The sequence below is a fragment of the Anopheles bellator genome, chromosome 2, assembly GCF_943735745.2.
Source record: "Anopheles bellator chromosome 2, idAnoBellAS_SP24_06.2, whole genome shotgun sequence".
Classification (NCBI taxonomy): domain Eukaryota; kingdom Metazoa; phylum Arthropoda; class Insecta; order Diptera; family Culicidae; genus Anopheles; species Anopheles bellator.
In genome coordinates, this window is record NC_071286.1 from 76,797,852 (window position 1) to 76,815,454 (window position 17,603).

The 17,603-nt window shown below is 51.6% G+C and overlaps 1 protein-coding gene across 1 annotated transcript in view; it reads right to left on the reverse strand.

Moving 5' to 3' along the window:
- LOC131212879 (uncharacterized) overlaps positions 1 to 11,989 on the reverse strand; it is a 43,626-nt gene extending 31,637 nt beyond the window's left edge. The window contains exons 1-3 of the mRNA XM_058206943.1: positions 11,865 to 11,989; positions 8,709 to 10,563; positions 1,734 to 2,253 (exon numbers count right to left, since the gene is read on the reverse strand). Of these exons, the coding sequence (XP_058062926.1) occupies positions 1,734 to 2,253; positions 8,709 to 10,306 (2,118 nt within the window). The 5' untranslated portion in view covers positions 10,307 to 10,563; positions 11,865 to 11,989. The remainder of the gene's footprint in view (positions 1 to 1,733; positions 2,254 to 8,708; positions 10,564 to 11,864) is intronic.
- Between the last annotated feature and the right edge of the window lie 5,614 nt (positions 11,990 to 17,603).

A 17,603-nucleotide genomic window follows, 5' to 3' on the forward strand; every position in this document is an offset into this window, starting at 1 on the left:
CCCGGGCGGCAGCACACTTTCGCACTTCACCAGACGCCACACTAACTGTCGACTGTCGGAGTGATCGGAAGAAATCCATTCCAACCGCTTTCTGTGCATTTGCTTGCAATCCCTGTGCCCGGTTGCCGGGCGCGCGCAAATGCACTCTCCGCACTCCGGCTCCGGCTTCGACATTCAGCCCGAAATGGGTCAGATATGTTGGACCCTGAACCACCCTACCAGAGGCCAGCTGGCTGATCGTTTGTTTTACTTAAATACTTTCCTGTTTGACTCATAAAACTGCTGAATGGAAACAGGTTGAGAGAGCGCGAGAAAAATCGAATCGCGATCGGAAATTTAAACCCATTTCCGGCGATCGACCAAATCCAATGGAGAGAGGAAAAACGACAGTACGCTACTCACCTTCCCCGAGAGACCCAAAAACCGAGATTTCCGTATGCACTTTTTGTAGCTTCCGTCAACAGCTTCCGCAGCCCAGCAATGTGCTCAATAACTTTTTAATCCCTTTGGTACAATATCTTGTACATGAAAATTGGCTCAATCTGAATTCGATATCCAATACTCGGTGGAAAATCTTCTAAAACGTCACATGCTTTCACTTCTGATAAAAGGTGATCGCGAGGATGACTTCATTTTCCATTGAGAAACATCGATCACAAGCGCCGGCTCGGATCGGGGAACCAAACCGATGGACGATTCTTGCGAAACTTTCCCCTCCAAATGTCCGTGCAGCAGTTCACCTTTCTAGGCCGAACGGTTTGTTTACGGGCCCTCTCTCATTCACGAAACTTTCCACGCCACGCCACCGACACGAATCCAATGTTCCAGAGCAAACAAATAGACACTTTAAGGGCGTGCCCAACCGCATGTGCCAGTGTTTTAGGTTTGCACACAAACCAACGAAGAAAATCGACGACAAATCGATTCCCATCGGCATGGCTTCCGTCTTGCCGGGGACACAAAACTCGTCAGCACGGCACAGGCAGAGCGAAATGATCCCAGTCCGGGCAGTGGGGCAAGATTGGCGTTGGTAAGGCCTCCATGTCGCGCACCATTTTCTACAGTTAGCTTTTTGGCTTTGCGAATCTGGAAAGAACCTTAATAATGTTGAAGCGAAGCTCAAAATCTGTTTAAATCCCATCAGGGTCCGGTTGAAGCATTGTGACACAATGTCATGTTGCGTCGAAACACTTTACGTCACCAGACCATAATTTTAAACAATAACCAGTGTCCAGTCTATGGCTTTAGGCAAGAGAACAATTCAAAATAGCCCATACTGTTACTCCCCGGCGAACTAGAGCAAGCTGAGTGTGTCCTCCAAGACGGGAACCCAAAAAGCCAGATATAAAAGATAATCTGAGAAGGTTTGGCCCAGAGAAATAAATTGATACCCATTGAGCATTGACATTAACCTGGATCCGTCGACGCAGCCCTCAGTCACAACAAACAACGACCACACGCCTACCGCGGAATATCAGCTTGCGCCTCAGCTCTAGTTTCGCGTTGGGCTGAGCCCGAAAATTGCCCCCGAATGACTCGTAAATTTCAAGCCCAATGACTAGACACAGACGGGATGGCGTTAAATTGAGTTTACGCATATTTGCTCAATCGCGGCACATAAAAACTCGACCCGCCAGTCACGACAATACCTTCAACTTTGGGCGTGTTGGCAGCGCCACACCCGTTCGATCGACACCAAAAAGATCGCATGAGTTAAGAAGGGAGGCACCTACCATTTCTCGTCGCAGGATAGCCAGCTGCGTATCCAAGGTCGTCGTCGGAACGGTCGTCCCAGCTGGTTGCGGTGAAGTCTTTCGGCCACTACCGGGGCCACCGCTGCCGGACGATAGACTGCTGCCGACGGGCGAGTGGCCACGCTGCGGGTCGATACTGCCACCGTGTAGTAACCCGCCGGCGGAACCGCCGATCGGGATGAACGGATTCGTGTGATGGTGATTGAGCGTCACCGGAGACTGGGAGGACGGTAGATGGTTGGACGGTGGATGCGAGGACAATCCGCCGGTCCCGTGGAAGGACTGCTGCTGCTGATGGTGCGACTGGTGAATCGGGGTCGAATGCTGCTGCTGGTGAAGATGGTGACCGTAGTGGGAATGCTGGGACTGTTGTTGTTGTTGCTGCTGCTGGTGGTGGTGGTGGTGGGAATGGTGGTGTGGCTGGAGCTGAGTGCCGGCGAGATCAAAGCCGCTCAGGCTCTTCGGCAACGGTGGCAGTCCGGGGAGCGACATTATGATGCTGCGAAATGGAAGTAGAAAAAAAATGGTTTTAAATTTTGTTTTAAAAAGAGTGAAGAATTTTCCAACTAACGAAGTAGAAACAATTTATAAACTTATCTTTTACGAAACCAAACAAGCACAAAATTGAATCAGACAAACCTTTTTGAACAACGAACTTCGTTGGGTCCAATAACATTTTGTTTAATAAAATGCCAGGCTTGCTATGACTTGACCATCATTGACAGCTGTGAACGTGCCCTGTCGTTGATACAACCTTGAGATAAGCTTACTTTTACGTTTTACTTGTATGGAAAAGTCGTTGGTGATGGCGGGGACAGCGACGGAGACTTCTCGATTCCAAAAACCTCGCTATACCTAATTTGACGATTATTACTTATAGACAGTTACAATTGGTAGTGAATTTCAGAACAGTCATTGGAAGAAGTAGTTCGACGCTTGCTTGATCGGTGTAATGTTTGGACTTTGAACGTGCTCCATCCGAAGAACCCTTAGAAACGTCAAACGCCTAATTTTAACGGAATGACAACCGAACAATCAAAATGGGTGAAAACATTTAAATGTCAATACACCGTTGGTTGGTGGCAAAGGTGTCCACTTCCTTGTCCGCAAGCCGTGTCCTCCTTCAAGGTAATTACTACACCGATCCACCAAATAAAGTAAGACACAAAACCTCAACATTTAATTATGGCTTAACCCTCCCGCAGCACCAACTATTATGCTTCGACAAGCTCTTCTCTGCGAGGGATCCAAAATGTGGACCCCATTTTTTTTTCTCCCCAAACCATTTTCCCGACATTTCCCACGTCATTACGAAGGCGGCCGCGGCACCGGGTTTCCGTTAGATTTCCACGGTCAAAAAATGCTGCCAAAATTAAAAGCGCTCATTGTAATCGACCACGGATGAAATGTGTCACTCGCGCCTTCCAAACCCCATCGGCAGGGTCACGGGAAGCAAACGTTGAAAAAAAATAAAAAATACCATCAGCCAGCCGGCGGTAGCATCATGTTCCACTTTCGAATTCCCCCGCCCAGCAAATTCTCATCCCCCCCCGGGGGGCGGCTTAGGCCACTTACAAAAAGTTCGTTTAGTGATGCGGCAGTTCAGCATTCTTCTCCCAGCGCGACTCGAACTTCCGCGCCACGCGTAATCCAGGGACGCGGCCACTTTCAGAGGCCCCGGTGGGGTGAACAAACAAAGACCATCGCCAATTACTTGGGACGCGACCTAGAAAAGAGGCCCGTTCCTTGCCACTTTAGTCTTGCTCCGTCAGGTATCATCAGGTCAAACAATCCTCAAGATGATCGACTTCTTTGCCGCGGCCCACTGTTCCGATTTCGCTGGAGATGACACCGACGATCCGAAGAGATTCCAATCACTACGGAGAAGAATGAAAGGTTGGAGCTCCCGGAGCCACCCGACCGATCGGGGGCCACAATCGGCGGAATAGGAAAAAAAGAAAGCCCATTTCCGGCCATTGACCACTGGCCAATTGATGTTCAGCTCACCCACCGACCGGGTTCGTCCCAGTTAGTTCGGGGCGCCGTTTAGTTCTGCCATATTATTACGTCACCGGCCCTTCCCCGGTCCCTGCTGCGGCGAAACACAGTAGCCAGGTCGACCGACCCAAAAAGGCTGACGAGGACCTCTCGGGGGCGATGAAATGTTGGGCGGGGGTGCGTGCCGAAAACTGCGTTACGGTCAGCCTACAGCCGAGCCACTAATCTGTGACCGATTTTCGCGGGCGCGCGCCGGAATTCACCCGTCACGTTGGCCGCCGTTCCCTGCCGATCGAAATCCAGTTTTTGGTGTCGGTGAGCGTCGTTTCCTTCGTCGACGGCTAAAATCAATTAGCCGTCGACGACGGCGGTACTGGAAGCGGATCGCGTGGAATGCGCGCCACGCCACGAGGGATCGCATCGATGGCAAAAAATAAATTGGGAAGCATTGGGCCGATCGCCATCACAGTTGGTCACGGTTCCCGCGAGGGCATGGCCACCCTCGGGAGGGGTTAGACTCTTAAGGTGCACCCCGAATGATTTAGGCGGACGCCGGCCGTATCGAATGGGTAATCGATGGCGGCGATTACGCCGCGTTGACACCGGACAAATTGTCTTATGCAAACCCAGAGAACACTTGATCGGCCGGGTGGATCGGCCAGACTGCGTGCGCTAATGGGGCCAACATTAGCACGTTGCACGTCGGAGAGAGGCGAGAGCCACCCTTGTGGTCGCTTCAAAGCGCCCGCAGTCGGCCACAACCCGTGCCGTGGCTAGGATCTGGTGGCGTGTAGCATGCACGCGCATGAAACTTGAAGCGCGGTGTGCCAATCGATCCGAAGGCCCGCTTAAGCGTTCCAATTTCTCATCCTGTTACCAAACGTGCCACCGACGTTCAAAAGTCCAAAACCCGGCAAAGGGTTTGCCGACGCCAAGAGTCTCCCTGGAGACTAATCGAAACGCGCAGCAGCAGCTTCCGGGTCATTATCGCTAATCGCTAATACGGTGCACGCAACCGACCAGGGGAAAAGCAAGCTGCAAACCGGTGCACGAATTTATGATTTTCACTGCACTGCTTTTCCCGGGCGAAAACATACTAATGAGTGCCGTGGTGCAACAAGAGTGCTAATATAGAAGCCAGAAGCCAGACACCGCCATCGAGTCGGATTCTTCTTCTCGCCTCGTCCGTTACGCAAAAGATTGGCCACACAGAGTCTATCGGTTAGGGAGCTAGAGATCATGAGAGATCATAAGAGGGCGCCAGCAGCAACATTTCGATGCGGTTCCGAGCAGAACTAAGCGAAGCACGGGCAGGCGCAGCCGCAATGGTTATGCAAAGGAAGCATAACTCCCCATTAAAACGAGGCCACTGACGATGACGACGACGACAACGGTTCGATGTTGTCCTGTTTCCCAACAAAATAGGTTTGATGAAATCGTAGTAGAATCCATCGGCAAAAGGTGCAGCTGGAACTGTTATTCGGCTGTTGCCATCATATCCTCAGAAAATCAGCATTGATCGGAACGAACGACGAGATCGGCTAATCGAACCCCTATCTATTTATTGTGTCGTAATTTCCGTCGATGCTTCTACCATCTGCACTCTCTGGTTATCTTATCAGGAAATCGTTGACCGCCATTCCGCTTAAAACGCTTCTCGTGTATCGTTATCGTGCCAAAACGTCACCCATCGTCATCGTCAGGATTAACGGTTTCGCACAGCAGCAGGAGACCAATCAAATTTCCATACACCTTCCGGCCGGTTTTGCATATTTACCCGCCCCAAAACCCGACCACCTGCTGTATGTCCATCGAGGGGGCTACTGAATCCTAATGGCTAACGGTGTACCTACCGCGTGCTGCTGCTGAAATATGCTGGCCGCTAATGAGTCGCGCGAACGGAACATATTTTACCACTTAGAACCACCACCTTCGGGTGCTGTGTGTGCCGGGGGATCGCAAAAATAAACGGCGGAAGTGACACAGAACGCCAAACGAACGTTCGATCGACATCAAACGGTGCAGGATGTCCAAAATGTACGCGAGTGAAGAAACTGGTTCGGTTCGAAATCTAGGTCACACACGCCAGATGATGATGATGATGATGGCCGCCAGATGCCATCATCCATGCGAACGTGTTTCGTTTCCTGTCGGTCATCGTTCCGTAAATCAATCGCCAATGGGCGAGCAGAGCGAAGATTCGCACACCGGACTCAGAACCGGGTTCCGTAGATCGTGCGCACGCGAGCGGATGTTCTTCAAGGTGCCACCCAAAAAACTGGGCCACGCAAAGATTGGTGACGCAATCGGATACATATAAAATTTATTGATTCGTCAAATGTTGAACCATTTACCACCGTCATTAGAGCGATCGATCGAGCGCTCGGTGTTACTCGTTCCAAAAAACGGTGAATAAATGGTCCTGGTCTGGTCCATTGGAGCGCGGGCGCGCAGGACGTTAAAATTGAAGCCGATTGCTGCACGGCACCGCTGGTTACTTTGTCAAAAAATCACACATCAAACCGGACAGATTTTAAAGCCCGGACCGGATCGCCCATAAATCACCGAACGGCGTCTTGTAACTGTGTTCCACTGATTTTTCGGATAATTTTCCCAAGAAACCCCAGGAAAGGTATCCGGTCCATCCAATCAAGAATCTACTCGATCGATCGGAATTTGCGGTACCAGAAAACGGCGACCCACTTGTGGCGGTACCGAAAGCAGCATTCCCGACGACGGGGCGACTGTGTAGCGGGAATTACTCTGTCGGACCATACATCTTCTTCCCAGAGTCCAGTCGTGAAATGCGAGAAACTGCTCGACCGCGCCGCATAGTGCCACATTCCAGTGCCATTTCTCGCCTGCGTCGAACGCAATTGGCCATCGAGCCGGCGAGGACACGAAAAGTACCGTAGCGCATATGCGCGTACCGTTTTCGCGCAGCGACATTTGCATCGTGTGCATTATGCAATGCGGTGCATAATCGGCTGTGCAGACTGTTGGGGTGCCCCTGTTGTAACTAGAAGGCTGGGAACTGGGTTGGACTCGGTGTCGTGTCGTTAGTGGCGGATCTCCCGGGCACCCGGACCTGGGACTCACAAGCCAACGCAAACCCAACAGAACCCCGGTGCGCGCGCACGTCATAATGAACCTGTGCCTCACACGACCAACTATCGCCGGGTGACGATCGTTGCGCCGCCGTGTAAGACCTCGTTTGCGAAGGGCTTTCTTCGCCGGGGCCCAACTGACAAGGAAGTACGGCATAAATGGCCACTCCATTCCACCGAGCGATACATGGTTTCGCTGCACACAATGGTGCTGCGGGGACCAGTATCGTCATCTGGCGGGGTGGGGGGGAGTGCCATGCAGTCCATGATCATTACCGGTGTGGCATTTCCTGTGTGCGTGGTGCTGGCAAGCAAGGAAAATGCACGGTGCCATCAGCGATGCACTCCGCGTGGCACTCGATAATGGAACCTCCAGCTGTCGGGTGACGTTGCTAGAATTATGCTGCACCATAATGATCCCTCCCACTGGCGGGCCAAGAACAAGAACCCCGCACACAAGTCAAGTGCAAGTCCCGACAACCGGGCGCGATCGCGCGGAGGATGATCGCGCGTGAATCGTGAGTTGCCGAGTCAGCATCATGGCGGCGGATGGTACGTAACCTCTAAAACATGCTCCTAACCCCCTTCCACGGCCATAGTGTTCTGGGCCACCGATCGAGAGACCCCCCCTCACAACCGCAGCGGAAATGGGTACCCAGCCCCGCTTTTTCCGCTCTCCCATTCTGTGATATTACATCGGCGGCGTCAGTTTTTGTGGCCATTTTCTCTCGTTTTCGCCATTGTTGTTGCGGCCGGCCCGTCCACCATTCATTCATTTTTGCTTCAGAGGTCAACGCAACGCCCTTCCACCGAACCCCACCAACCCGATCTCTCTCGCTCTCTCTCCCTTACCGGTGATCGTATGTTTGATCGTCACTGCCATGCTTATGCTCATATGCGCGCACCAAGCGGAAGGCCGTTATTTATGGAACTTCCAATGTTTCTGCCCCGAATCGGGTGTAACGAGGCGACTTATGTTTCGACTAGCGTTTTTTTGGTTCGCATGCGCGAAGCCACGAGTCGATGGAGATCAGATTTCGGGCAACTGGCGTCTGGTGTGTTGTTTAGGCCGTAATATGTTGGGAAAAACAATCCCAAACTACGAGCGCCAACAAGCTGACGAGCGAATGACCTTCAGGAGGGCGAGTGCGACATGCTTTCTAGGCTGTGCAATCAGTTCTTTGCCAGAGATAACAGAGGGCACTGCTAGTTTCGACGCGTCACAGTATTTTTTGCAACGGAAAAATCAAGTATCTTGCAGTGATTGACTTTTTATTTTTGGAAGGTTTTATAAGGAGTTTTCTCCTTCAATTAGGGGGTTAAAAGAGGTGTTTCTGAGTTTAAACGTGCTCGTACTAGCCTTCAAAGCGATCCACGTCAGATACAGTCGAAATCGCAGAAATAATACAGAACATCGTATTAGAAAATCGTCGAATCAGTGAAAGAGGGTTAGTACAAGGGCTAGTCATCTCATTGAGCAGTATAACCGTTGATTGCACCAAACACAATGCACCAAATCAGCGTAGCGTATTGGAAACGTATTTTGAAGACGTTCCAGTTTCTCGCTTCACGGTATTTTTCTTATCGAAGCAAAGAACTTATCGAACAACCTATTATCGTTTGCCACTTGGGTGCATAAATAGTGCCCACCGCGTCGAAGGTCCATAAAAATCAGTTCCGCTTTACGACACCTTCAACACGAAGCGATAAGTAAGTTGGCAATCTGTTCCCCGATAGCAGCCTATCTACAAATAGCACACCACCCGGGGGGAGGGTTTAGATACGCTCCTCGGGTGGTTAGTTCTTATCGGAAGATATACCACCGGCCAACCTCACCACCGTGACTCACCGTGATTCTACATCTTCCTTCACGCTGTCCCACGAATCGCCAACGCCGGACGAGGCATCATCCAGCTTCTCCTCGTCCTCCATGCCCGAGTCTTCCAGGCTGATCTGGCAGCTCGACAGGAGCACCTGCTTGCCATTGTCGCCCACCTCGATCCAGTCGGACGTGCGGATTTTCGGCAACCGCACCGCCGTCCCACTCGGTGACGTTTCCGACGCTTCACTGCCCGACGATCGGCGCTCCGATGGGCAGCGCTGGCGCCGGTTCACCTTCTCCACGTCCCGGAACTCCAGCTCCGGTTGCCGCTCTACCACCGACCGTGGCACCGGTGGCGGTGGTTCGTCCGGTGGCACCGCTTGGCGCTGCTGCTGCTTCTCACGCATGGCGGTCAGCTCCGAGATCAGTAGCTCGTGGAAGGCAAACTTCTGCTCGCTCAGCTTCGAATCGAGTGTGGCCGGGTCGAGGGCTGCCCGCGTTGAAGATTTCGACTTGGACAGATTGGTGGCAAGTGGCTGTTTTAACGGTGCCACTCCGGACGCCATCTGCTTGTCGGAGGACGGTTGCACGTGCTCCCCACCTTCCGGTTCCGGGCGGTGATAGGACGGCAACGGTAGCCGGATCGAGCTCGATCGTATCACAGTACTCTTCGGGGCTCCCGTGGCCTCCGTCCGGGCTGCAATATTCGGCTTGCTGCCGCTCCTTACCACCGTGCTGGTTTGGTTCGAACCGATTATGATTTCAGTGAAATGGCTGCTGCTCTTGGCGCTCTCGAGATTGCGCAGATTGTTCTCCCGCTCCAGCGTGCTGCCGGCGCTGGCCGAAGATCCTGAGCTGTCGCCCCGCTCGGTGCCACTGTCACACTCGACGCCGCCACCGACCGTAAAGTCTTTTCTTCCACTTCCGGTGCCACCAGACGGAATGCTGCTTCCGTTTATGATGATCACTTCGGATGCCACCGCCAACGGTGGCTGTGGTTGATCACCACCTTCACCACCTCGCAGACGTCGGCGTGCCACCGGGACCACGGGTGGCTCCAAGCCACGGGTGGAGCGCCCTCCCGCGGATTGTTTCGATTGTAGGTCCTGCAGCGGAGGCTTCTGCAGGGTCGCTACCGGTGAGGATGACGCCGAACTGGACACCGAGCTCGGCGAGCTGTTGATCTCCACTATGCTGCAGGTGGACCGGTACACTACTCCACCGTGATTGGCCGATGACAGAGGTTTACCGCGCTCCAGTGGTGTCGGACTTTGTTGGGGACTGCCGCCGGCCGGCATCACGTCGGGGTCACCACGGTCACCGAGCAGCTCGTGATAGACCGAGATCTCACGCCTCGAAGCCGCCCTTGGGCCGGAGCACGGTCCCGCAAGAACACTTCGGTTCGGTTGCTCCAAATCCGGTGACTTGTACACGACGGTACGCCCCGGGTGCGGTGGTTTCAGGGTGCCCACGCCCGATGCGAGACTTACGTTTCCGCCACGCACCGTGAATCCGGCGGTGGGTAAAGGCGAGTTTTCGCGCTGCTTCGCCAAAGCCGTGGCAACCGTGGCCGCACTTGGCCGCGGCGGAACCGGTGGTCCCGGTTTCTTGCCAAAGCCCACCATTCGCAGGCCGCAGGATTGTATCTTATGATTAAACGATAGCGATGCTTCTTCGTTACTTCGACGTGCGACAAGCTGTGGCAGACTCACATCTCTTCACACGATCACACAAGCACACACACGCGCGAAGGCACCTTGTTAGAGAACTCGATCCGCTTGATCGGTTCATTACATGATTCACACCGGCTGGGAGATACACTCTGGCAAACAACGGGGATTTTTTCAACCGCTCGAATCACTGAAGGCACAACAAAATCGCACTGCGGAACAGCAAAACACTCGTTAGCATTCGGGGTCAGTAGGGTTTGCCAATTTGATTTATCATCGGTGATCGCCAACAGCACTCAGCAGCCACCGATCGTGATCTTTCAGTGACTCCTAACACGCACACACGCGCGCACAAAAACCCAATCTCAATGTCGTGCCTAGTGACTAAGCACGGTAAATTCCATTCCCGTCCGTGAGAGTGACTGTAGCGCGATATACGATCTGAATTTGTTGGCACAGCTTGCCACAGAGTGTCACCGTCTGGATCTTACTCACTCAGCCCAGCACTTGGACCGGATCCAATAACAGAAAGCCGCCTCGTGAAGGGTTAATTTCGGACCCTTTTTTTAATAACACATATTCTTAGCGACGATCCATTCGCCCAAACAATACGCCACTCGCGAACAAACAATGGCCACCACCATCCCGATAAACGATTAAGTCTGGCCTATCTATTTGCTCAGCTGGACCGAAGAAGGTGCAACCACCGTGATCGGGCCTGCTTGACATACATACACCGGGGCACGGCACACCGAGAGTCGCGCGAGTGTGCGCGCGCGGAACTGCACTCCGGTGGCGCGGCCTACTTTCACGTGGTCCGGGTGCGCTCTCGGTACTACTCTATTGCGACGTAATGCCCGACACCCGACACCGAGGCGGCCACTAGAAGACAGGGCCAAGAAAAAAAACGGGGAACCCCAACAACACCGGCGAGGTCACACTTTTGTCGGCCAATAATCTAACGCACGCGACGCACGTGTACAACACGCTCGGTAGAACGCGAAAATCCGCGAACCCACCCCCAACCAGCACGGGGGACACGAAGGACAGACTATCGTTTACCAGGCCGGCCCGCAATCCGTGCCGTGCCGGCGTACGTGACGCGCGGGCGTCCCCAAAGTCTGTCCAATAATCTTGCGCGAGAATGATTTCACGTTTGCGCTTTATGGCCACTTCACGATCGACGGTGGCTCGTCCCCCCGCATCCCACCGGGGACCCCGTGGGTAGCCGGTTCAAGTGGCTTCACGGCGGAATTCTGCACAGAAACAACCGCCTTCGGCGCAACATAAGGCACTTCTGGAGTCTCTGGCGGCACTTAATAAAACTGACGGTTTTACAGATATTTTCCTAAAATAGATAAGTTATCTGTGACCGATCTGAGTTTTTGGCCTTCCATGTTTCGCAGATTCCGAGAATTCATCTGTCAATGTCGAAAGAGCTCTCGGCTCTGGCTCTGGCTCTCTAACATTTTTATCTAAGCTTAGTGCAGAAAACTACAAAAAAAGTAAACACTTTTATTACTGCACTGCTTAAAACATGGAACTGTTCCAATCACAAAACACTTGCTCTGCGGCCTCTTTGAACGGGTTAACGAATTCTGAGTTGCGCGAAAATCAACATCTTAACTCCGTCGAAACTATACGCAACGAAACGCAACCGATCGCTTGAACTTTTGAAATAAAACAACTCTTTCTCTGTCTTTCTGACTAACTCCGCCTGACTAACTGACTTTCGAACCTGAGTTCGAATTTTCGAACCTGACTATGTGTCTCTGCTCTCGCTCTCTGTTTTTCTGCGTTCTCTCACTTTTACGGACATTCTCTCACTCTCTCACTTTGCCCCAAAAGAGAAATGTTCTCTGGTTCGTTGGAAACACTCACTTAAACAATATTTTGTAATGTAACTTTAAATCTAGAATTATCTTAATTTTAATTGTAAAGCCTAGTTAGGCGAAGCAACGCGAAGCATTTTGTATTTTTCGTATTTTTTCGTAGCAATATTATAAGAATGATCGTACTTAGTTTACTACTAGGCTTACTAGTTATTTAAGAATGAGTTTAACATTGGTTTAATTTTACTTCGGTTAGGTAAGGAATTCAATATATAAAAACAAACAACTGTTGCACAACAACAACAGTTGATCGGCGGCGGTCTAAGCGTAAAAATCCTGCCGGGTGAGAACATCTCACAAGACGATGGCAAATAGTTGGTTTTTGGCAGCGAATAAAAAATTGAAAAAAAGCAAAAATTTAAACTCAAATTTGAAATATCTTTATCGGGTGGAATAGCTCCGAAAACTGAGGCAGTAATCAAATCAAAAATGTAATTTCGTAAAGGAGATTAATAATCATGATGAAAAGGTGAACATCGCGACAACGGTGCGTAGAATCTTCGGTGGTCAAAGAACCGATTGAGACTTGAACGATACGATCGGTTGATACAAATGTTTGGCTTCAGACCCTCTTTTTCAGCACAAAAATAAGCATACACTACTCACAGGGGTCGATCGGTTTTTTGTGTCTACGCTTTGCGTGCAGCTGTTTTTTTACGCGCAGCACAGTGCAACAGCTGCGCCAGCAGTTGGAGCATAGTTCGTAACGTTAACATAATGTAAAAGACCGTGGACCCAGTCTCGGGCCACCGTAGATCAAAACGATTCTGGTGAAGAATCGTTGTTTGATATATTTAAAAGCATTGCGTGACTACCGTTGGGGGGGGGACTGTATTCCTTTCGAATGTCCCTTCGAAGACTAATCTTTTCGGCGGTGCGAACGTCACATTTCGTTGCGAATCTGCGTTTCGCGCTTACAAAATGTGTAATCAGCAAATGTAACACGAACCGCAGTGAATCAAAAGACGCTTTGACATAATCCAATTTGCTCCAATCCAGAAGGCGAGCGATTCGGACCCCTGTGTGAGATCTCGCCATTTCCACATTCGCCACGCACGAACGAACGGGACGAAGCATTTTCCAGCATGTTCCGTGACATCTGTCGTCATTGGTAAGCCCACTTTCCCGTACGATGGGAGGGACGACTCCGCCGCCATCGATTAAGGGACTGCTGCTTAGACGATCACCTACGAGCTGATCCGATGTGAGACGGCCCTAAACACGTGTTCCGGGAGCAGGGAGGCCACATACGTTACATGCTCGGTGTGCGGTGTCGTTTGTCACCGGCCAGCGGGCGGCTCCAGAGAAGTAAGCTAGCGATTAGCCAAGGACGCACACTGGGAGTAGGATTACGCGAAAGGACCTCTCGACCCCCAGGTGGCGTAGCGGAAGGTAGTTTATCTTTCGCTTAGCCACGTGCGTTAGCCGATAAAGACACTTAAGCGAAGGAATATTCGGTTTTACATGACCGCAAATTCGCTGAAACTGCACGTCATTAGTGGGAAAACGTTATCCCATTGGAAATGAAATTGGATACCTCCCTGCCGTGAGCCCTTTGCTCTCCGGTGGCCAACCCCCCTCGGTGCGAGTCCCTGTCAGCGTACTGACCGCGCATATTTTTATCCGCAAATCACAGGGAGGGGCCGCGTTCGTCCGGTTAACGCACCCCGCGGACAAAGATCAGCAGAACGTTTCGAACGCGCTTTCCCGAGGGTCCAGTTGGAACGCGAGCGAAAGAAACGGTAATTTATCTTACGGACGATGCATCGGGCATCGAAGTGAAAATCGCCACAAGACCACAACAGAGCGGTAAGCGGCCGCAGCACGGCAAGGCTAGTGTCGCATTTCCGTTTCGCGTGCGTGACGGGGTGGGTGCCCGGACACATCCGGATCGCTGCCCGCACGCGGATCTTCGGCACGGGGCGCCCCTCTCCGGGGATTGATAATAAATTAGTTGTCAAAAGTGCCCCGTGGTGTTACGCCGCCTTGAAAATAGATAGAAAATAAAAAAAAAATACGCAAAACTGCAAACGTCATAAACGAGGACCGGGAAGCTTGGACGGAACGGGGTGTGGGTCACGAGATGAGGCCACACAATTACAGCTCGTTTAGTGGCTATAAAATGCAAAGCACGGAGACGGAACCGGACCGCCACCCCTCGGGTCGGTAACCGGGATGGATTAGCGCCGGATGAAGAAGGAGGTGCCCGGGAACGAACCGAACCAAGATCCTGTGGCTGGCGGCCATGCTGCGAATTTCCGTACAGACAGTGCCGTTTCGAAGATGATGATTCTTATCTTTGGAAAACGCGTTGCAACGGCCACGGCAATGTATTAAATTAGAGGTCTTACAATAAGAGTTATTTTATTCAAATTTCGCAATCTAAATGAAGTTTGTTAACATTCCATCTAAACGAAAAAAATCCTAAACCATTTTTGAGACATGGTATTAAATCTGACTTCAATATCGTTCAGTGCAAAATAACGCTTCTGATCGCGATGTTTTTATCAGAACTAACGGATCAGATAAGTATTACTATTTTCCACTCACTTCCAGTCGCGCAAGAGTTAAGCCCTGTGCAAAGTGCCGAGTTCCGGACGTCGCCAACCAAGTAGAGCCCCCCAACGGCAACCCGTTGGGGCACGGCGCACTTTAAAGCCGCATGCGTTTGCCTCTTGATTAATGCATTGTCTCACGATGTGGCGCCCGTCGGCCAGCGCAAGAAGGAGCAAGCCAAGGGGACACGGCATACGCCTCAGAAGCTGGGGCTTCCCCGGTTCGCAGAAAGGGAAAAACGCTCGCCGGTGTAATTGAATTACTTGTCGATAAATCGTTCCTGCGGGCGGATAATTTGTCAAACCGCCCGAGAAACCGAACTCCTTTCCATTTCCTTCGCTCCGTGCGGTGCTTCCTGCCAAAGGGTCAGCACCCGTCTGTGTGCCCGGAGCCCGCGGCGGCGGCGGCCCCGCCTGAACGGAACAAATCTCATTACCGGCAGCGTCAACACACCTACGATAGTTTTCCTACCATATTTTCTTATTTAATTTTCGCAAAACCACCCGACGCCGGCCGGCCGCTGGCGTAAGGGGTTGATGTTCTAAAAATATGATACCCATAATTCTATTACGATAATACTTCGTCGTGTCCCCGCGGGAGGCCGGGGCGAAGCGATAAAAGCGAAAGCTGAGAACCACCACCGACCGTCGGGTCGGATTATGTTGGGCGGGTTGTGCAATTTGCATTTCTGCGTTCGGCAGAGTGGAGAGAATAATTATGGCCATTTATCGCCAACAATATTGCTGGGCGTATGGGGACAGAAGAACAACACAGTTTGCGCGGTAATTCTAGCCGTGGTCGATAGCATCTGCCCCGTGTGATTCTTTTCGTTTGCCCGAACAACACGCGGTGCCCGAGAGAAATTAGTACAATTAATTTTAAATTACAGGTCTCGCCTTGCGTACATTGTTGATGGTTTGATATTTTAATTCCGTATGCACGGCACACCCCCGACGATGCGGCCGGTTCAACATATCACACTTTAAACTGTGCATTGTTATTAGACCACGCCGTCGAAGAGCCGTTCCAATGACAAAACTGCAACTTGCGCCGTTACGCCAGAGAAAGCATTTGGAACCTCCATCGTTTGTTTCGCGAGACGCGGTCGAGGGTTTTCGAATGGGAGAAATTATGCAAATGACACCCGGGCACGGATCCGTGTGGCCAGGGACCGCGATACGCGAAACCCATAAAAACGCACACACTTGCTGCACGCGACAATCGAAGCCGTAGTGAAGCACAAATAGCACATCCACTGTTGGGCACGGAACAATACCGGTCCGAAACCGGTGGAGTCCATTTATTGTTTTCAGTAGCAGAAATAAATGGACCACCCGTCGGTGCGGTCACGCGTCTGGTTGGCGTCTTCTTGGCGTCGAAATAATGTACCACATCGATGACGTTTGACGAACCTTTGAGGGCGTTTCGGTAGGCATGATCATGTTTATAAAACGCCCCCTCAGGGAGGATCGCCGGCAGGACCGAGCTGCTGTAGGCTGTGCCTACGCAAACCCCTTTGATCGGTGATCGTTTGTTCTTCGCCCGCATTAAAACATAAGAAGCATCGGTCAGCCGGATTAGGAGGGGCGGCGCTCTAAAAAGACGAGACCAAAACAAATCGTTTAAATGAATAAAACCGGTAATCAATCCACCCACAGACCAGGCATCCAATCCACATCGGTTGATATTTGATTTTCGCTTTCAGCGAAGCCAAAACGAGATAAATAATTGGTTTACGCGTCCGTGACGTCAACCGTGAAACGTGTTTCTCGACTATCAATCCAACCGTCGGCCCGGGTGCCGTCAGTAGCCTTATGTTTGTTTTAATTAGTGATGGCTTCTGCCCCTTTCTATCTCTCTCTATATGATCAACTGTTGATTTTCCTTTTCACTTGGTTGCAGCCACAGACATTGCAACTCTCGCGGCCCTAGCAGCTCGGGTCGGTCGGGTTCGGATTCACCCGACATCGAAATCCAACGACTAATCCTCACCGAAGCCGATTGAAGGATTAGCACTGAACTGTAAACAGCAAGCGGCAGTCGTGTTCGTGTTCCGGCACAACAATCACCTCCTGTGGCCCACTTCACCCTCCTCGAAGTGGCCCGGCAAGTGCGCCGGAAAGGAAAGTGTGGTTCCGATGTATCGCGTAAAGCACCGACATACGCACCGAACCTTCGAAGGGCTCGCTGGACCCCGCCGCTCATCATCATTGCAATCGAATGGTTTCCGAGTTAGCCATCGGAGCAGTGTTTGTGGAAGGTTTTATGACGAGGCGCGGTCGGTGGTGGCCGGAAGGAAGTGGTGCTTGATTTTACGACGAGGATGCGTTAAACTTTGTTAATATGCTCCAATTTTCGTTGCCGCATTCCATCATAAGCCAAGGCACGCGAGAGAGAAAGAGACAGTGAGCAGTCGCCCTATAAATATGGCCCGACGATGCTCTTCTGCCGTAAAGATGTGGCATTAATTTATTTCATTTTTCATGTTGATACTTCCTCACAATCGGCGGTTAAATATAGTCCGCTCGTTTTCGGCACCCGGCTGTCCGTGCTGTAAGATGATACGCAAACGAATGATGATCGTCATGAAAATCGGTGTCCCGTCAGGCACTGCGACAGAATGCGGCAATGCAGTGGCTGGTGCATATGAGGCATGATCACCATTGCCCGAATGGTCGGATGCACTCAAGATGCACCGCGCGGAATAGACCCCAGAGCGGTTGCGGTTTCGCGCGGTGTTTCGGGCGCCGGGTTTTCGTCGGTTCTTTGTTATTTTTAAACAAAGAACCCAGATAACGGATGCT